Source organism: Callorhinchus milii, unplaced genomic scaffold (genome assembly GCF_018977255.1).
Source record: "Callorhinchus milii isolate IMCB2004 unplaced genomic scaffold, IMCB_Cmil_1.0 Scaffold1, whole genome shotgun sequence".
NCBI classification, from domain to species: Eukaryota; Metazoa; Chordata; class Chondrichthyes; order Chimaeriformes; family Callorhinchidae; genus Callorhinchus; species Callorhinchus milii.
Genome location: NW_024704742.1, coordinates 136,011,193 through 136,033,100, shown reverse-complemented (window position 1 = coordinate 136,033,100; position 21,908 = coordinate 136,011,193). Strand labels below are relative to the sequence as shown.

Sequence of the window (21,908 nt, the reverse complement as noted above, 5' to 3'; positions counted from 1 at the left end):
GCCCCCACCCTCTGGAACTCCATCCCTCAGTCTCTCCGTCTCACCCCCTCCCTCGCCACCTTCAAGACCCACCTCAAGACCCTCCTCTTCGACCGGGCCTTCGATCTCCTTACTTCCCCCCCGACCTCCACCCACCCTGAGCCCCAGCTCGGGTCCGTAACTCAGTCTGTCCAGCGCCTTGGAACGTCCTCCCGACGTGAAAGGCGCTTCACAAATGTCATTTTCTTGTTATTATTGTTATTATTATCTGGGCACGTGAGTGGGAGATACTCGCTACCCTTTTCCAGGTATTCATGTGTTCCAGCCGGTGACCTAATAATACATCTCTCACCTAACAAACAAGCACAGTCACGTTGACTGATTCTGCTTTGGCTAAAGCCTGTGATAAATCTCTGTAAACGCCCTCGGCTGATGTTAAGCCATCTTTAGCAGCAGAGACCTGGCGTTGCATGGCAATTGAGCTGCATTAGGATGGACGACACCGAGAGGTTGGAGAGTGGGGAATGATGTCATTGATGTGGAGTGTTAATAAATCCAGGATCAATAGTGGCCTCAAAGATGGGTCTTTTGCAATGCACCGATGCTAAATGTACCAGGTTATATAACAAGCTTCTAGGAAATAAAGCAATTTTCTGAACTTTTCCCCTTGTCTTCTTCTTAATTATGGCAATTATAAATCTTCTATTTGATATACATTCTTGTTCTAATTCGTTGCTCTGAATCCTTGCAGTAAAGACCCTGTTTTAGAGAATGCGACTTGAATTTGCATGTATCGCATCAGGAACTGATCGATGGCGAGCTCCTATGGCAACAAAGATGCGTGGATTATACAGACTCCTGCTTTTCATACTTCACACAATGGTGATGAGGCAGTTTATTTATGAATTATAAACCTAGAAATGTAGGAAGCGTGCGTAATGGCAACACTGAACTGTAAGGTTCGATCATTTAGAATGGTGTTCATTGGATTCTATGAAGTATATTCTGTCAGGGGGAGGTCAAATGGGTCAGAACCACTTTCTTGCAAACCTCGACTGTAATCTTGTGACTTGAGACTGTACAAAAATACAAAACGTGTTGACTTTGCAGAACTAGACTAGTTGATCACTGTAAACATTTTACATTTAATATTACATAGGATATTGGAATCGTACATCGCCATTATTATTGTATTTGCTCTGAAATGTTGTATTTAATACTTTAAAGGAGGTTAAGCTATATGTTTTGCTGTAGGATGAGTCAATTTCGCCATTGGCCATTAGTGGGCGGGCCTTCAGCCACTCTGCCCCCACCCTTTGGAATTCCATCCCAGAGTCCCTACACATCGTCCTCTACCTTGCGTTCAAGACCCATCTCAAGACCCTCCTTTTCGATCGTGCTTCGTTCACCCTCCTTCCCCCCCTGCCTCACCCTCCCCAATCCCAACCTCCAGGCTCTGGTCCGAAATACTGTCCAGTGCCTTGGAATATTGTCCCCACGTGAAAGGCGCTATACACGTGTAATTTTGTTGTTGTCATCAGCAGTTCCCTGCAGTGCCGTCGATTAACAATTGCTCAGGAACCAGATTTACTGATTACAGCAGAGGGTTGACTCGAATCCGACATTCTCTTGCCAAGCACGTCACTGTGAATCCAGTTCAGTTCCAAGGGGCTCTCACTTATAATAATATAACAATAATCCTTGCGTTTGAAATAGCACCTTAACACGTCGTTGAGACTTCTCATCGCACTTTGCAAGAATGTACTGTTAAGTGGGTTCACTATTTTGTGGGGCAAACGCAGCAGCGAATTGCGGACAGCAGTGTCCCACAAACAGTTGTGCATTGAGTGACCACATTTTTTTGGGAGGTATTATAACCCCTATCAATCGACTTAACAACCTCGTTCCGACCTGCTGCTAGGTACGCAGAGGCGTGTGGAGTAAGGAAACTTGCCTGAGGTTTCGCCGCACCCGGGAATCGATCCCGGGTCCTCTCGCTTGCGAGGCGAGCGTGCTAACCACTATGCTACTCCTTTTTTGACCTCCCAATAAGGATAGCCTTAAGAGGAGCGGTGAACATGGAACTGCTTACACTTAATAGATGAAGCCAGACTAGCTGTGAAAGATTTGAGTGGCCTATTCATTTTTAGTCAAAGATGAGCAGTGGTTGTGTAATTACACGGCTCAGACAAAGTACTGAGGACGACAGCTCCTTACACAGTTCTCTGCTTTCATCTTAAAATGGGATTTAAAATGGAGCCGAAAATCAATTGAGGTGTTTCAGGCGGTAATGTAATTTAGAGATTTTCTCTTTATTATGGACAGAGCGTTTTGCAAGTCGCCAGGCTTTTTCTTTTAAACGTGAATGAAAGTGAAAGTTACACAGGATTTTTATAATCATATAATAGTCCTTTCATTTAACAAAGGGCCTTATCACGTCTCCGAGACATCTCAAGGAGCTTCACAAAACATATTTTAAAGTGAATTGACTGTATATTTTGTGGTAGTTTGCGGTAGCCAATTCCGCACAGCAGCGTCCAACAGTGATCAGATTATTATTATTGTTGTTATTAAGATTTTTTAAATTTTATTGTATTTTTAAAGAAAGGATTATTGCCGCCAAAAAGTGATGCACCATTTGACTAACAACTGGATTCCTACTTACTGCTAAGTAAATAGAGGAAGAAGGAAACTTGACCAACGTTTTGCCCTGTCTGGGAATTGAACCCAGGTCCTCTCTCTTGCGAGGCGAATGCTCTAACCGCTAAGCTACAGTAATAATCCCTTATACTTATATATTATATAAGAATCACATGTTGAATCTGTTATGTTCTGAGACCTTTCGTGTGTGTTTGCTCTCCCTCAAAGGACCCACTGGTTGTGGATTCAAGCCCCATGTTGGGGACTTTGAGCTCACTGTGTAAGTTGTCTTGTAAGGAGTCCTGTAGCATATTGGTTGATTGTATTATTGCAAGCAAGAGGACTCGGGTTCGATTCCCGGGCAGGATGAAACCTCAGGCAAATTTCCTTTCTCCACACGCCTCTGTTTATCTAGCAGTAAGTAGGAACCCAGTGGTTAGTTGATTGTCGGATTACTTTCTGGGGGTAATAATCCTTTCAAAAAAAAAAATTATTTGGTCCCTCGATTCATCACCGTTTGTGGGACACTGCTGTGCGCAATTGGCTGCAATTGTTTCATCCACAAAAGAGAAAGTCAATTCACCTTTACAATAAGTTCTGTAGAGAGCTTTGAGACGTCTCACGGAAGTGATAAGGCATTATATCAAATGCAAGGATTAATATTAAGTTCCAGTGCAGTGTAGAGTGAGTGCTTCATTGTCAGAGGTGCCATTCTTTGGAAGGAATATTAAACCAAGGTCCCGTCTGCCATTTTTTTCTTGCTTCATGAAAGGGCCCAGAGGGCAGGATTATAATGGCAGTTGCCAGGTATTAATACAAATCTGTGTAATCACTGTCAGTCAAGCAGACAATGGCACAGCAGGGTTTGGAAATGAAGGGATTAATGTGGAAACAAAGCCCACGGTTTGGCGAATTTCCATTCGTTTTTGAATGTAAAAATGTTTAGTCAAACACGAATGAGTTCCCCACAGCAGGAGCCAGTGGACTGCTTTTAAGGACACTCCCTCCAACACTGCCCTGGAGGGTCAACAACAACAACTTGCATTTATATCGTGCCCCTCGCGTAGGGTAGAGTTTCGGAGTGCTTGACAGCGGTGGAGCACGACCCCGAGCCTGGGGGATGGTACAGAATGGGAGGAAACCTTATGCACGGTTGAAGCGGAAAGTCTTCAGGCACAACGTGAAGATGAGGAAGGAGGAGGCGAGGCGGAGGGTCAGAGGAAGAGGGCTCCAGAGTGTCAGTCTGGACTGTGAGCGTAAAGTCCCTGATTGGATGTGTGGGGGGGGGGTTAAATCCACAATCTTCCGACCCAGAAATGAACACGACAGACGGCTTTAAATTCAATGTATATATATCTATCTATATATATAAAAGCTTTCACTTTGTATGAAAAATCCCCTGACACTGCCAATTGCTGAACCCATGTCTTACTGTGAATTTACAGAGGCCCTGTTCCATTCCATTAGCTGACCCCTAGTACTGACTGTTAAAATGTAGCTGTGATGGATACAGGGTCCTGGGTGCAGGCCTGACAGTCTGACAGGGAGATTGGTGTCTGGCTGCACATAAGTGATGCTCTTACACGCTGAAACTCTGTGCTTAATGGCACTTTGTTCTGCCGCAGATTGTCTCAGCCTCTCGGCATTCACTGAGTAAATGGAACATCCCAGTCTGAAATCTTAAACAGGTGACCCCGGCCATCAACACAACCCGGGTCACAATCGCAGTCACTTCACATAAACTACTGGAAAGCACTTTTAAGATGATTAAAGTGCTGAAAAAGTCTTGCTTTCCTCCCTCCTTCCCTCCTTTCTTTGCGCTCTGAGACGTTACCCTGCATGGAGGGTGCAAGTTGCCGTTTGCTGTTGTTGTCTTCCTTCCTTCCTTCTTCCCTCCCTACCTCCCCCACCTTCCCTCTTTCTTGCTTTCAACACCTTTCCTTTCCTCTGTTCAGTGAACAGCAAACTGCATCATATCTCCCACCCCATCTGCCCCATCATCAGTGGGTGAGCTGTCAACCATTCAGCCCTCGCTTTCTGGAACTCCAATCAATAAATAAACCCTATGGACCTTCCAATCAACCCTCCCTTTCCATGTTTAAAGTCCGCCATTCACCCTATTTTTGGTCATCCCCCACTCACCTTCCTCAGCTTCCCCCCACAATCACCAGCTTGGGTGTTCAGGCAGTAGTGTAAAACTTTTGAGCTGCTCTCCTGATGTGAAAGCAACTCAATCTCTGTAAATTGTATTGTATAAGTATGCATTGGTGAATATTCACAGTGTTGCCCTCTCCGTTACTCACAGGGATTCTTTCTCGCATCAAACAATAATCTGCAGGGAAGGTTCTGGCCAGATCATCATTGTAATGAGCTGAATCAGCACAGATGAGCAACGATTAATCTGCCTTTAATTACAGTCTCCGTCCTTGGGTATACGCAGCACAGGAAAGAGAGAGAGAGAGAGAGAGATATCGCTTTCAGGCTCTCCAATGACCAACTAATGTAATCTTTCACAATGCCCACTCTCTTTATAAACGGATTTAATGTGTTTATTTTACCATTTCCTTTTCATAAGATTAAATTACCCGGCTTCACAATGGGCTTCACTGTCAAGTGTAGTGACTGTGTAGCGGCAGCTGATTTGCACGCAGCAATGTCAAACACCCACAAAGTGAGCGAACGACTGTATCAAACATGGAATTGTGCCTGGTATAATTTTTGCAATAATTATTCATATATTACTCCCCACCCAATTGCAAATGACCAGTTTTTATCTGGACATTCTCAGCGAGAACATTGGGAGAACCTACCTTCTCTTTTCCAATAGCATCGCGGGATCTTTAATAATAATCCTTGCATTTGATATCGCGCCTTATCATGTCGTTTGAATGTCTCAAAGCCCTTCACAGAATATACTGTAAAGTGAATTGACTGTGTATTGTGGGCGAAACACAGCAGCAGTGTCCCACAAACAGTCACGGATTGAATGACCAAATATATATATATTTTTTGGAGGGATTATTAACCCCAGAAATTGACTAACAAACTGCTTCCTACTTACTGCTAGGTAAACCGAGGCGTGTGGAGTAAGGGAACTTGTCTAAGGTTTCCACCTGGCCGGTAATCCAACCCAGGTCCTCTTACGTGTGAGACGAGTGCTCTAACCACTACACTACAGGACTTTGTCCTGCGTCATTGTCGGCCAGTACAGCAGGAGAAACTACTTTTTCTTTTCCAAATGCGTCACAAGGTCTTTAACCTTAATAGACACTGATGGATGGGATCGCAGTGTAACGTCTCATCCGAAAGAATGGCATCTCCGACAATGCAGAGCACAACCCTGTCAGCCTGAAATTTGGGCTCAGAATTTTAATACTGTGCGAGGTCGTAGCTCTCAGTGACTGGCAACCCAGCCATTTCCCCCTGACTCTGGTAGACACCTGCCTTGTTCCAAGCATGAAAAGTTCCTCGATTATTGTTGTGTTTAAAGCTCAGCGGCCTCCAGCCAGTCAATCACCTACCAAGTATCACCTCAAGCCATCCGTTCCTGCTTTCAAATTCTAATCACTTTTATGTTAAATGTGGTTTTCTGTTAAGTGCTCCCAGTCCACCGTGTCATGATTGAATGGACTGAGCCAGTGATTTAATGGGCTGGGTACACAGACTTGCAAATTGCCTGTTTTTTGGTATCCAGAGAGACCTTCGTTCTAACAAATGAGTCACGTATTGCTTTGGACAAAGCACTAAAGCCAAGCTGCTTTTGTTAAGCATACCCGTAGAAGGTTTGCACGCATGTTTGTGTGTGCGTATGTGTGTGTTGGTGTGTGTTGGGGGGGGGGGAGAGAAAGTGGAAGTCAATTTATAATAATCCTTGTATTTGGTACATCGCCCATAATGTCAAAATGGCTAAAATTGTATGGCTGTATCTTTGTTGGCAAATGTAGGAGGTTTGCATACAGTAAGCTTCCACACACAGACAGGAAGCCATTTTATTTATATGATGTTTGGCAGCCAGGGACATTGGGCACTCTCTGGTCATTTTGCAACACAGTTGGGGAATCTTTAACATCTACCTGAATAAGCACCGATTGAAACTTGGTTTAAATATCTGTTTACCCAGCAGTAAGTAGGAACCCGCTTGTTAGTCAATCAATCTAATAATAATAATAACAATAATAATAATCCTTGCATTTGATATAGCGCTTTTCACGTCAGGAGGACGTCCCAAAGCGCTTCACAGAACACACTGTAAAGGGAATTGACTGTATATTTGTGGGCGAACGCGGCAGCCAATTGCGCACAACAATGTCCCACAAACAATCGTAGATTGAAAATGACCAATTTATTATTGTTTTGGTTTTGGAGGGATTATTATTAGGCTCTGTGTGGAGTAAGGAAACTTGCCCAAGGTTTCACCCTCTGCCTGGAATTGAACGCATGTCTCTCACTTGCAAAGCGAGTGCTCTAATCTACAACTTTTTGGGGGGATACTGCTGTGCGCAAATTGGCTACCGCATTTTGCCCACAAAATAAACAAAATATATATATATTGTAAAATAGATACTTTACAATATCGTCTGTGAAGCGCTTTGAGACGTCCCAGCGACGTTTTAAGGCGCTATATAAAATTCAAGGATTATTATTATTATTCAACCCCCCCCCCCATAACCTTCTGACTCAACAACAACATTGCATTCGTACACCCCCTTTCGTGTCGGGAGGATGTCCCAAGGCACTGGACAGTCAAGAGTTTCGGACCCGAGCTGGAGGTCAGGATCGGAGAGGGTGGAGGGCAGTGGGGGGCAGCAGGGTGACCGAAAGCACGGTCGAAGAGGATGGTCTTGAGATGGGAACGAGAGGGGCTGGCTGGTCAAGCCTGAGCCTCTCATACGGCAAGCTGGTTGGTATTACTCAGGGCCTGTTCAGCTTAAATAGCTTACATTTGTTGTCGAAGGGCAGCACATTAATTATTAACAGAAATCCACATTAAGCGTATATCAGGCTTACGGCCATGAAATATTGATAGGGGCTTCGGAATAGGACAAGTCTTATCTGTTTCATTCTTTCGAATCAAAGCCTTAATGGCAATGTTAACCTAAGTAGGTTTGTAGTATTGCCACCCTATAATTATAAGAGACGATATTTGTGTTACTTGACACAAATATTGGATCGTGAACAGTTTAGTAGAGGGAGGGGGGTGTTGAAAAAAATCCCCACGTTCTCATCATGAGGTTGGATTCCACTAATAGATCATGAGAGCTTCAATGGGAATGCTAAACAGTCTGGCTGTTATCGCTAGCCAGCGGGTTCCGTACATTGACTAATGATTTGTGTTTTCTTTTTAAAATGAACTTTTAATTGCTTCATAATTGGCCTTGCTGCCGGGACAAATTACCCTCACACCTTGTGGGGGGAGGTGACGTGGGGGTGTGTGGAAGGGGAGGGTGGTCCTATTGTATGTGACGTAGCTGGAGGAACTGGGATAACAATAATAAATCTTGCATTTGATATAGCACCTTATCAAAGCGCTTCACAGAATATATTATAAAATGGGTTGTAACGTAAAATATATTGTAAAATATATTTGTGGACAAACATGGCAGCCAATTGTGCACAGCAGTGTCCCACAAATAGTCGGGCATTGAGTATATCTTTTTATTTATTGATTTGTGAAGGGATTATTACCCTTGGAAAGTGATCCACCAATCGACTAAGAACTGGTTCCTACTTACTGCTGGGTATACAGAGGCATGTGGAGTAAGGCTTCGCCCTGCAAGGGTATCAAACCCGGGTTCTCTCGCTTGTGAGGCGAGCACTCTGACTAATATACTACAGGACTTATCATGGGATCTCTCCACAGTCTTGCCCTCACCCTATCTCTGTGGCTTCTTGCCATCGACCACCCTGGTCACCTGTCTCTACTGTAATAATAATCCTTGCATTTGACAACATCTATACCATCAAAAAAAGGCTTCACAGGGAATGGCTGTCAAGTGCAGTGACTGTATATCCACCATCCTTCGGTTGCAATGTTAAGCCAAGCTTCAGTCAATATTTGTTGTGCAAGTCCATCGAGCCTCAATTCAAACATCAACGGCTGTGTTTTCAGCCACTATGTGCCAAGGCTCTGCTTCAATCCCTCCACGTTTGTCCATCTTCAAATCGCACCTGAAGACTTTCCCCTTAGAACCCATGGCTTCACCTGAAAAAAGAAGGCAGTTTCTTTCTCAGGGTGTCCTAACCAACAATCCCCCAAATAAAATCGATGATTCACTCTACGGGACATTGCTCTGCGCAAATTAGTTTATGTGTTCGCCTACAAAATACAGATTCACAGCCGTAGTCAGCAATTAGCTGTGAAGAGCTTTAGTATGACAGAGGCTATATCGAGTGCTAGGATATTATTATAATTGTTATTTACAGGCAATTGCAGCAGTCATTTTGTACTCGGTGAGGTCCCATAATTGAGGTGAAAGCCCAATTTATCTGGGAGGGATTGTCTACCAGTGCAGTGGGAGAAACTGCGGCAGCAGAGATTGGGAGCGGCAGCCAATTGCACACAGCAGTGTCCCACATTCATTTGTGGATTGAGTGTCCAAATTATTATTATTATTATTTTTTGAAGGGATTATTACCCCCATAAAGCAATCCAGCAATCGACTAACAACTGGGTTCCTACTTACAGGATCACAAAAGGTAGAAAGGGATGTGTGGAGTAAGGTTTAGACCTGCACAGGGATCGAACCCAGGTCCTCTCGCTTATACTCTGACCAATACTCTATAGGACTCCATATCGCCTACAGGGCTCTGTAAGATCAAAGGTTTAAGGTCGAATCTGATGGATGGAGAGTCAACCAGGACCGTGAGTTCAAAGTCTCCAGTGGCACTTTGTTCTCTTTAACCCTGGGGTTGAGATTTTGCTGAAAGCCACCCTTTCCCCACAGCTGACAGGCAGGCAGAGTGCATCGTGTGACAGCATTCTCAATGTTTTATTGATGTAAACAGAAGCGTTCAACAAAGCAAAAGTGGCTTCCTTGAGTCCTCGCCAACTGCTTACGAGCAGAAGCTCTGTGTTGACAGACAGTGAAAGATCCCTCCTGGTGCTGTTTTCTTTCTTTCTAACCACTAAGGAGTCCTGTAGTGTAATGGTTACCGCACTCGCCTCACAAGCGAGAGAACCCAAGTTTGATTGTGGGCGGGGAGAAACCTTAGGCAAGTTTCAAGACCTCTGCTTACCTAGTAGCAAGTAGGAACCGGGTTGTTAGTCGATTGGCAGATTCCTTTCTGGGGCTAATAACCCAACCCAGCCCACCAAAAAAATCGGTTACTCACTCCATGACTGTTTGTCATTGCTGTACCTAATTGTCTGCCGCATTTTGCCCACAAAATACAGTCAATCCACTTTACAGTATATTCTACGAAGAGCTTTGAGATATCTCAACGATATGATAATGTGCCAGATCAAATGCAACGATATTCTTATGTTTATAGCTCCTCATCACTTTGAGCTGCCGCATTGCATTTTGCAGTAATTACCCTACAGTGTAGTGACTGTGGCAATAGTGCAGCCATGCCCCACCATTAGGTATCTGTGGGAATATTGGCCAGGACACTCTATACTCTTAATATCTGTTTTTTGTACTGCCTCAGTGTTTGCAGTGAAAAGGTTTAATGTGTCATGTTGTTAGAGTGACCATAGTGGGACGCATGCATATACGTATCTGTCTCTCCCGTGCCCCCCTCATCATGCATTGCATGCACTTCCTGTACCAAGATGTCTACCCTAACCCTCACCACCATTGCAGGGCATGGTTTTACCAAGATGGCGCCTGCAGAGGTCCATTTTGTTTTCCCGCCTCGGAGATGGCAACCCTAACATTAGCACAACTTAAGTTCCTTATCAACAACAACAACTTGCATTTATATCGTGACTCTCACATAGGTTAGTGTCCCAGTTTGGATGGTTAGTGAGATAGTGTATGGTCTACTCCAGCCTGACACTATCACAGTATACACACGTCAGAGATGCTGAGTGACTCCGAGACTGTGTCTCTAACAGCTCCATGTGCCAGTTAAAGCCCCGAATGTTAATAAGATGTCCAGAGTGAGGATCTAGCATTAATTAGTTGGCAGCTAATTTCAGATGGCGAGTCTAATCAGGGAGGGAGCGGGTGCCCAATAATGGCCTCAGTTTGACTTCAATGCCTGGTCTCCAGTCAATAACAAATAAGTTCTCAAATCCCTTCACCCCCTGGTACCTCCCTACCTCTCTGATCTCCTCACTCCCCAATCCACAGCCTCCTGCTTGTCCCTTGCGCCCTCCGCTCCACCATTGGAGGTCGCGTATTCAGCCACTACTCTCCGATACTCTGGAACACTCTCTCTGTTCGAAAAGAGGAGGAAATTTCTCCCAGCCAACAATCCCCCCAATTAAAATCGATCATTCACTTCATAACCGTTTGTGGGATGTTACAATAACAACAGATTACATTTTGTAGCGTGCCTATCACGTCAGGAGGACCAAATGTAAGGCATATTATTACTATCGTCCACACTTCTTATACCCTCTGTGACATGTCTTTCAAAGGCTGAAGAGCCCCATCTTATTGAATTATTCTTATCCCTTGTACCTCAACCCTCACCTTGTGTGAAATATGCTTTTCACAGAACGCTTTCATGTACTCATTTGACATTGACAATCAAAAGAAGACAAGACCCTCCCCCACCCTCCCCCCCCACACTTCCAGTCACACAGCTTGTCCCAGTTCCTCTTAAAACCCAATCTATTGGCGTGCACCCAATCTATCCATTTGCCGTCCTTAAATAATTAAATCCTTAATCCAAATAGACTTGAAATTGTGAACAAATTGTGTGATAACTGAAAAGCACGATGAGCACCGAAATTAATTAGCGATAACAGCAATTTATTTTAATTATATGGGGATTGATTGAAAAGGGCTTTTGTATTTAATGTTGCGTCACAGGTTGCCTTACAGAGAGGGTTCTGGCTGAGAGTAAAACATGTATCTCATTTTGGTGCTCCTGCTAATTATGCTCCCCCCAGTACAAAGTGTTACCGGCAAGATGTAATTAGCTGTTTAGGGTTTAATTACAGGCATAAAAGGTTCACACTGGCACTGCATGTTGCCACTATCCCCAAGCCCTGTCAGATGGTATGGCAATGTTAGCAGTTATATATATATATAAGATCCATGTAATCGATGTGAGGTGATAATTATGGTGGAGCCCTCATTATAACACATCAGCATCACTGTTATAATAATACAGGTTCACTTAGACCTTAGGTGTCAACCTGGCTCGCTCGCACTCCTGCTGAGAGTCAGGAGGTTGTGGGTTCAAGCTTCATTTGAAGGCTCTCAGGTCGCAGTCCAGACTAGCACCCCAATACAATGCTGGGGGAGCACGGCATTGTCGGAAGTACTGTCCCTCCGATGATATTTTAACGACAGCTAAAACGAGCAACCTGTTGGAAAAATTGGTCACTCACTCCATAGCTGTATGTGTTTCGCCCCCAAAATAAACAGTCAATCTACTTTATATCATGTGAAGCGCTTTGAGATGTCTCAATGACGTGATAAGGCACTGTATGATATGTAAGGATTATTATTATTATATATCCCAGATGTACACTGGGGTTAATAATGCCTGGATGCAAACTATGGATAAGCAATAAATAAACAAATAATCCTTTCATGTAATATAGCGCCTGTCACAAGAGGACATCTCAAAGCACTTCAAAGCGCTTCATAATGGAAAGTTAGTGGCTGTGTATTTGTTGGGGAAAGGGGCAGCCAATATTCACTGAGCAATGTGTTAGAAATAGCCACAAAATCATTGACCAATTTTACTGGGGTGGGGGGGGTTGTTGGTTAGGACATTGGGAGAGAGAAACCCCTTTCTCTTTTTGATTAGTGCTGCAGAATCTTTAACGTCCACCTGAACAGACAGACAGGATGGTTTAACGTCTCATCCAAAGTACAGGACCTCTGACAATACAGTCTACTCCCATCACTGCACTGGTCTGTCAGCCTAGACTGTAAATTGAACATCTCTTTGTGGGGCTTCTGACTCCGAGGCAAGAGTGCTACAAACTGTGCAGACGTTGACAGCTAATTCATCATTAAATAAAAAAAAAGCTCATTCAATTGCTGGCTGTTTGTGGGATGTAGCTGTGTGCAAATTGGCTGCTGTGTTTGCCTACAAAATACACATTCACTGTGAAACGCTTTGAAATGTTTGGACATGATAAGGCGTGGCGTCGAATGCAAGGATTATTATTTTTATTGTTATTCATGCTAAGGAACCAATGATCTCTCTGCATGTGTTTCTGAAAGCTGCTTGTGAAGGATGTGGATTGAAATGGGTTATAATTCTATTCGGCATTGTATTACTTACTCATTATGTCTTATCTGCGGAGTTTAATTATAGCGGGAAGCAGAGAAGCCGACCTCGTGTAAGTTCCTCCCAGCTCCACATTCATTTAGTGTGAAACGCCATATCCCCCTCAGGATTATGAAATTAATAGTAAATCACAATTAAATGCTCCTCGGAGCCATTGTAAACCAGCACTGCTGTGTGTACTGAGATGCTTAATGTATCAGGAAGAGTGCGGGACATAGAGAGACATCAAATGTTCATGACCTGTGAGGCTTCAGCTATCAATAAAACAGCAAACGGCTAAATATGGCTTGGCCTGTAACCAGAGACAATATATATTCCTTCCTTACTTCCCTCTCCTCTCTTCACACACTCTCTCTCTCCTCTAGCCCTCCTCTTTCACTCACCATTCTCACCCTCACTTCTCCTTACTTTCCCTCCCTCTCTCCTCCTCACCCTCCATTCCTTTCTCCCTCTATTTTTCACTCCCGCGCTTCCTTAAATTCGTTCCTCCCTCCCCCCAATCTTATAAAATAATAATCCTTGCATTTGATATATCGCCTTATCATGTCGTTGAGACGTCTCAAAGCGCTTCACGGGATATATTGTAAAGTGGAGTGACTATATTTTGTGGGTGAAACGCGGCAGCCAATTGCACACAGCGGTGTCCCACAAACAGCCGTGGAGTGAGTAACCAATACATAGAGAAAGGAGTTCCTTTGGATACCGGCCAACAATTCCCCCAGATAAAATTCATCGCTCACTTCATAGCTGTTGGTGTACTGTTGCTGTGCGCAAATAGACTGCCGCATTTGCCGAGAAAATACGCAGCCACTACACTTTACAGTACGTACTGTGAAGCATTTTGAAACGTCTCGTTGGCCTGATAAGGTGCAATAGCAAATGTAAGTATTATTATAACACAGAGGCAGCATTCGGCCGTTCGGCCCATCAAACCATTGTGTTTCGATCATTCGCAGATGTTTTAATTCCCATGTACGCCTTTCCTCCGTAACCCCTTAAACCCCTCACTTGTGGAATATCTACCCGTCTCTCTCTGTTAAACATCTCAACTTCCTATACGTTGCATAACCTCCTGGGCTGTGAGTTCCACATTCTCACACGCTCTGGGTAAAGAAATGTCTCCTGACCTGATTTCTAACCACCCGAGCTTCAGTTTATAAGTTTATATCCTGTCACCAGAGAATGCTGTCACCAGAGAAGAGGCCCATCCAATATCGAACTCCAGGTACACCAGGGAGAACGAGAGCTGAGGATGAAAAAATCCCCTTCAGCCCTTTTAATAAACCTTGCATTTGATATAGTGCTCTTCACGTCAGGAGGGCAGCTTAAAGCACCGCACACGATTCACTACAAAGTGTAGTGACTGTGCAGTGAATGTTTTGCGCACAAACAGTCACTACGCTTTATGTTGAACAACAATAATCCTTACATTTGATATAGCGTCTTATCATGTCACCGAGACCGCCTCAAAATGCTTCTCGGGACTCCGTAAAATGTAGTTACTGTGTATTTGTACCGTGTATGGCTGCCGGCAAATTTGTACTGTGTATTTGTAAGGAAAATTGGTTGCAACAAATAACACCCCCATCACTGTCCCGAGTTCAAAGCCCCGAGACATCCTCCTGATGTGAAAGGCTCAGTATTTAATGTAAACGTCACTGTTGAAGAATCCAGTAAGAAATTGATCCATTTTAGATTCCAGCAAATAATAAAAAATCTTTCCATTTGATACCGGCTGCCTCTTGTTGGGAGGATGTCTTAAAGTGCTTCACGGGATATACTGTAAAGTGACTTTCATACTCACTTATTGACACTGCCAATCATTCATTCTCTGACTCATTCTCTGGCTCACTCTCTGGCTCACTCGCTCGCTCGCTCACTCACTCACTGACTGACTGACTGACTGACTATTTGGTGGATGAACAATATATATAATAATAATCCGTGCTTTTCACGCTTTCGAGAAGCTCAAAGCGCTTCACAGAATACAGACTGTAAAGTGAATTGACTGCATATTTTGTGGGCGAAACGCGGCAGCCAATTGTGCACAGCAGCGTCCCACAAACAATCGTGGATTGAGTGACCAAATTATTATTTTTATTTATTTTTCTTCAGGGATGATTATCAGGAGTGTGGCGTAAGGAAACTTGCCCAAGGTTTCGCCCTGCCGGGAATCGAACTCAGATCTCTCGCTTACGAGGCGAGTGCTCTAACCACTGAGCTACAGGACTCCACAAATAAATAATTCTAATCCTTTTAATCCTCGCATTTGATATTGTGCCTTATGGCGTCGTTGAGATGTCCCAAAGCTCTTGACAGAATATATTGCAAAGTGGATTGGTGTGTATTTTCTGTCTGAAGCCAAGCAATTGTGGATTGTTTTTTGGGGGATCTTTAACATACCTTTGCCGGCAGCAGCACACAACTAAAATCGGTGCACTTTAGGCTTCCAGCACATAATAATCTTTATGCGACTGGTGCTAACTTCTGCTCGGAAGTTCACAGTGGATCAAGACATATTATTCAATGCTCTTTTACCTGGTAAATTTAATAGTTGATTCGCAGGAAGAAGTGAGGCGAGGGGATTGAACTTGCAATCCACCGGGGTCTCTTTGGACATGTTTAGCAGCTAATGAGAAAATCCAATTTAATTATGGATGAGCTGAGACTGCCTGAGCTGCACACTATTTCTCTTAGCGCTTTGTGAGCTATATTAATTCGTATGAAAAATTAGAACTAGATGTGACACTTCATTATGACTCTTTAAGAAGAGATAGGGATGCCACAGAATAGGCTGTCGTTTTTTTTTAAAGGCTCTTCTCACACTCTTCAATTTTCTGCTCTATCCCTTTTGTGTCAGACATTTGCTCTAAAGAGCCCTGAAATACCTCTTGTTCTCAGGCTTAACACCAATGTTAAAATATTCAAGAATAAATTTCCGAGACCTCACTTCGCAAGCGAGACGGCCCGGCTTCGATTCCTGGGCAGGGTGAAACCTTAGGCTAGTTTCCTTACTCCACACGCCTCTGATTAACTAGCGGCAAATAGAAACCAGGGATAATAATCGCTCCCCCAAAAAAGGTGACTCAATCCACGACTGTTTGTGGGACGCTGCTGTACGCAATTGGCTGCCGCGTTTCGCCCACAAATATACAGTCAATTCACTTTACAGTGTATTCTGTGAAGCCCTTTGAGACGTCTTGAAGACCTGATGAGGCGCTATATCGAATGCAAGGATTATATGGATTATTATTATAATTAGCCACTGCGTTTCGCCCACAAAATGTACAGTCAATTCACTTTACAGTATATTTTGTGAACATGATAAATTTAAGGAACTCTTACATTTTGAGACAATGGGATCAGCATAAATTTATAATAATAATCCTTGCAGTTGATGTACAACAACAAAAACAAATGTCAGGAGGACGGCAGGAGGACAATCAGTGTTTCGGACCCGAGCTGGTCAAGAGCCTTTTCATGTCATTGAGACGTCTCAGAGTGCTTCACAGAATGTATTGTGTCCCACAATCAGTAGTGGATTTGGGGATGGATTATATCTCCCGGAAAGCGATCTATCAATTGATTAACAATCACGTTCCTGCTTACTGCTCGGTAAACAGAGGCGTGTGGAGTAAGGAAACTTGCCTAAGGTTTCTTCCAATTAAACCCGGGTCCTCTCACTTGTGAAACGCTCTGCGACAATACCCTGCGTGATAAGCGCTATATAAATGCAAGTTATTGTTGTTGTGGTTGAGTGCTCTGACAGCTCAGTGGTTAGAGCACTCGCTTTGCAAGTGAGAGACCTGAGTTCAATTCCAGGCAGAGGGCGAAACCTTGGGCAAGTTTCCTTACTCCACACAGAGCCTAATAATAATCCCTCCAAAACAAAAAACAATAATAAATTGGTCATTTTCAATCTACGACTGTTTGTGGGACATTGCTGTGCGCAATTGGCTGCCGCGTTCGCCCACAAATATACAGTCAATTCACTTTACAGTGTGTTCTGTGAAGCGCTTTGGGACGTCCTCCCGACGTGAAAAGCGCTATATCAAATGCAAGGATTATTATTATTATTATTACCCTGGGGGAATCTACCTTTGAGCCTGTCTAACCCACATCTCTTTTCCTCATCTCCCTCAGGCCCGTTGAGGTTCATCTCTATGACGGAGCCGGTCTCGGCTTACGCGGGAGACAGTGCCATCCTGAGGTGTGAAGTGACGGGCGAGCCCATGCCCTCCATCCACTGGCAGAAGAACCGGGAGGACCTGAAGCCTAGCGTGGGCGATGCCAGGCTCTCAGTTCTGCCCTCCGGCTCCCTGGCCATCAGTAAACTACAGGCATCCGATGCTGCTTCCTACCGGTGCTTGGCTGAGAATCCCGGGAGCTCTCGCACCGGAAACGATGTCGACCTGAAAGTCCTGTCTGGTGAGACGTGCTCTGAGCAGCCACTGAACAACAACACATCACATTATACACTACACATCATCTTGGGACGACTCAAAGCTGAGGAGAGTGTGTGGGAGGAAATAATAATACCATAATAATAATTATAGCCTCTGCGTTTAATGCAGTGCCTTATTCACGTCTCAAAGTGCTTCACGGAACATACAAACACAATGACCACAAGAAATTACATTTGTATCGCCTCTTTCACATTGGGAGGACGTCCCAAGATGTTGGTGAATTGAATTTAAAGGGAATTGACTGAGTATTTTGTGGGCGAAATGCGGCAGCCAATTGCGCACAGCGGTGTCCCACAAACAATCTTGGATTGAGTGACCAAATTTTTTTGGGGGAGGGATTTTTATCCCTAGAAAGCGATCCGCCACTTGGCTATCAGAAAAATCACAGTCGGAAAGATGGGTCTTATGTTGGACTTTAAAGGTGGGCAGTGCGTGGGCCTATTTGGAGCCAATGGTGGGTGGAAAATGGGGAGTGGGAAGGGGGAGTGGGGAGGTGATTGAAGGTGCAATGAAGGTCTGGGTTTTCAAAGTAGAGGGGAGAGGTGAGACGAAGGGTTCCATAGAGCCGGTGTGGAGGGGAGGGAGAGGGGAAATGTGGAACAGGCCTGAGCTGGTTGAGTGGAGGGATGGGGTTGGAGAGTAGGACCGAGGAGATCACAGAGGTAGAAGTGGGGGGAAGGATCTGGAGAACGTATGGAGCCAGGGGAGCCGGGCGAGGAGAGCAATGATAGGCTCACACAAGCCTGTTATTAATAATAACGATATTTACACAGCGGCTTTCATGTAAAACAAATGCCTTGGAGCTCTTTATAAGATTGATTAGAAATGAGAGTGAATGTTATTACAGAGGCTAACGCAGCAACTAATCTGCGCTAGCAACGTCCCACACATAACAACCGTGAGATGAGCAACTGATTGATTTGGCTCATGGATGAAGAGAGGGATAAACGTCAAGCAAGAACAATAAACAATAACATCAACAGATTAATTTGGTGCAATGCCTTTCACTTCGGGAGGACGTCCCAAGGCGCTGGACGGTTTGCAATGAAGCTGGGGGTTGGGATCAGGAGGGGGCCAAGGGCAGCCGCAGGTTGACCAGTGCCAAAGCTCGGCTCAGGAACCGAACCTTTGGGTATTTCTGGAGTTTAATATGTGAATCAAATCACCCGTACTAAACGCCGTACCCCCATCACACCAGTTCTAGCCACTGGCTCCACTGGCTCCCTTTCGCCAAAAGCATCGATTTCGATATCCTTGCATTCGTTTTCAAAGTCCCTTCATGCCCTGACACCTCTGTATCTCTCCGACCAGCTTACCCCCCAACCCACAACCCGCTGCCTCCGTTTGACTGGCACCTGCCTTCTGCATGTACCTCCGTTCTCCCGTCGGTGACCGCGCTTTCAGCCATTAAGTCCCGAAACTCTGGAACACTCTTCCTCTATTCTCCCTTCTTTCCCCATCTTCAGATCGTGCCTGAAGACCTTCCTATTCGACCGCGCCTTCGGTCACCTCCCCCTTCCACCTGGCTTGCCATCGTCCTCTACCACTGTCAAGCGCTCTGGGACGCTCGCTTGGGTGAGGGGCGCTAATATAAATGAAAGTTGTTGTTGTCATCAGTAGTGCCCTGGAATACTGCGGAACTCCCTGGCTCAGGAACCTGACTACCGAGAGCGCCACAGAGGTCTGGTTCGATTCTGATATTTCATTGCCAAGCGTGTCACCTTGGAACCAGTTCAGCTCCAAGGAGACCTCGCTTACATAATGATGAATGGTACATCATGAGATAAAGTGGAAACGATTTGCTATGGTCGTGGTAATTGACTGAGTGCTGATCATTGCCATTACCTTTGTGTCTGCCGGTGGAGAAGGGATTAGATGGTACAATACAATTTGGAGAGTTTAATGTATGAATCAATTCAAATATTAATAATACTCTAATGTGATACTTAGGATCCTACTGAAACCTCTTGCTTCCAATCTCAGGCTCTGTAACTTACATGAGGCTTTGTCGTGGAGGGAAAGGTTGAACTGGAGCAAAATGTACGTTGTACGCTCACTGAGCTTGGAGGAGATAATGATATCAATGATAATATTCCTTATTATCCGTCGTAAGGCAGTCCCATAGCCTAGTCTGGCTTTGTGAATTAAGTGTAAGGAGCTCCATCTCCTCTTAAGACTATCCTTATTGGGAGGACATAAGCATAGTGGTTAGGTTAGAGCACTCGCCTCACAAGCGAGAGGACCCGGGTTCGATTCCTGAGCGGGGCGAAACCTTAGGCTATTTTTTTTACTCCGCATACTTCTGTTTATCTAGCAGTAAGTAGGAACCCGGTTGTTAGTAGATTGGCGGATCGCTTTCCGGGGGTAATATAAATACTCTTGCTCTCTTTCTTTCTATGCATCTATCTTCCCTTTGCTTACTTTTTATTTAATCTCTCCCTTTCCTCCTAGCTCTTTATGTCAATATCTAGATAGATATTTGTTACGTCAGGGTTTAAGGGATATGGGACAAGGACGGGTAACTGGACTTGAGGTACAGATCAGCCATGATCTTATAGAATAGCGGAGCAGGCTCGTGGGGCTGAATGGCCTCCTTCTGTTTCTATGTTTCTCTTTCTTTCCTTATCGCTTTCTCTATCCTCTATTTTTTCTAGGTCTTTCTCTTACTCTCTCGCTCTTACTCGATCTGTGTTTTTCTCTCGATTCACCTCTCTCTCGTTTCCTCGCTTTTGGTCAATTGGTGGATCGTTTTCTGGGGATAGTAAACCCTCCAAGAAAAAAAACATTGGTCATTAAATCCACGACTGTTTGTGGGACAGTATATTCTGCAAAGCGCTTTGAGACATCTCAACGATGTGAAAAGGCTCTATGTCAAATGCAATTATTATTATTATTATTATTATTTCTACCTCTCTCTCTCTCTCTCTCTCTCTCTCCGCTATTGAGCCCAGCCTGCCTCTAATGCTGAGATCAGTTGCTGGATCGTGTTAACAGTAATTTAGTAAGAGTATGGGGAATGCCACTGTGAATAATAGATTTTCCCTTTTAAGTAGAGGTTGAGATTAGCTGAATGTTCAGACATGGTTCTGCTAGTAGCTCACTGGGGGATGAACAAGAACCAGCCCAACATTATCCTTAGCAAAATATCTCATAAGCTGGGAAAATGATTGCCGTTAAATGCTTTCAAGGGAGCGGGATGATACACGGCAAGAGGGCAGCAGGCTTGCTGTTTATCGATCATTTCAATAGCTCTCCTGCTGATTGCCGTCTGTGTAACAACAGTGGTGTCTATCGAGTTCGTATGAGATGAGATTCTGTTCTGTTCCCCATTATATTGAGCCAATATTTAGATTTATCGTTGATCTGCACATAAACTCCACTGGAGTTCTACTGTAAATCCTTTCCTTCGCCCTTTCCCCTTCGAATCTGTGCTCACTTCCCCCGCCCCCCCAACCGCTGGAGCTCTCTATTTTAATCTCATTCACCTGTTCTTTCCCCATCGTGTCTATGTTGGTGCTTTCTCCCCCGCTGTTGCTCTAATCCCACTCCCCTCCTCGGATCATTATCCTGTCGACGCTTTCATTTACCCACTGGAGCTCTCTACTGCAATCCCATTCACCTGCTCTTTCCTCCATCGTATCTGAGCTGGTGCTTGCTCCCCCTCTGGATTACTCTACTGCCTTGTATCTGTTCTGGGATCACTTTTTAGTTAGGACACAGTTAAGTTTTATTACAGTTATTGCCATTGGGATATAGCATGCTGCTAACTGCTCCAGACAGACACTGACTACTTGTGAATTGTATTCCTTTAAGTGGAGAAGCCTGTAACACATTGACACTCTCCACATTTTAGAGGCTAATTGGCTCCCAGCACGTCTCCAATTATTTACTTAATATGCTCTTTAATACCCTGTCCAATTGGAGATAGTGTGACAGCCACTGGTTGGGAAGGTGAACACGTGATAGCGCAGGGATTCTGGAGTGTTATATAGATTGACCCAGCACAGAAACAGGCCATTCTGCCCAATGAGACCGTTCACGTGTTTATTCTCCTCCACTCTTCCTAATCCCCTCCTATCCTGCTCTGTTCCTTTCTCCCTCATGTTTGTATCAGTTGAAATCTTGTAGCGTAGTGGTTAGAGCATTCGCCTCGCAAGTGTTAGGACCCGGGTTCGATTCCCAGTCAGGGTGAAACCGTAGGCGAGTTTCCTTACTCCACACGCCTCTGTTTATCTAGCCGTAAGTGGGAAGCTGGTTGTTGGAGGATTACTTTCTGGGGTTAGTAATGCCTTAAAAAAAAGACACTCAATCCACGACTATTTGTGGGACACTGCTGTGCGCAATTGGCTGCTGCGTTTCACCCACAAAACGTACATTCAATTCACTTTACAGTATATACAG

The 21,908-nt window shown here is 44.5% G+C and overlaps 1 protein-coding gene and 1 non-coding gene across 2 annotated transcripts in view; one reads left to right on the top strand and one right to left on the bottom strand.

Annotated features, from left to right (window-relative positions):
- dcc (DCC netrin 1 receptor) overlaps positions 1-21,908 on the top strand; it is a gene marked incomplete at its 5' end in the record, with an annotated part of 189,514 nt that overhangs the window by 29,798 nt on the left and 137,808 nt on the right. The window contains one exon of the mRNA XM_007904042.2: positions 17,185-17,469. Within this exon, the coding sequence (XP_007902233.1) occupies positions 17,185-17,469 (285 nt within the window). The remainder of the gene's footprint in view (positions 1-17,184; positions 17,470-21,908) is intronic.
- On the bottom strand, positions 15,201-15,272 carry trnat-cgu. Its single transcript has one exon. It is a non-coding gene; the product is annotated as a tRNA-Thr (tRNA).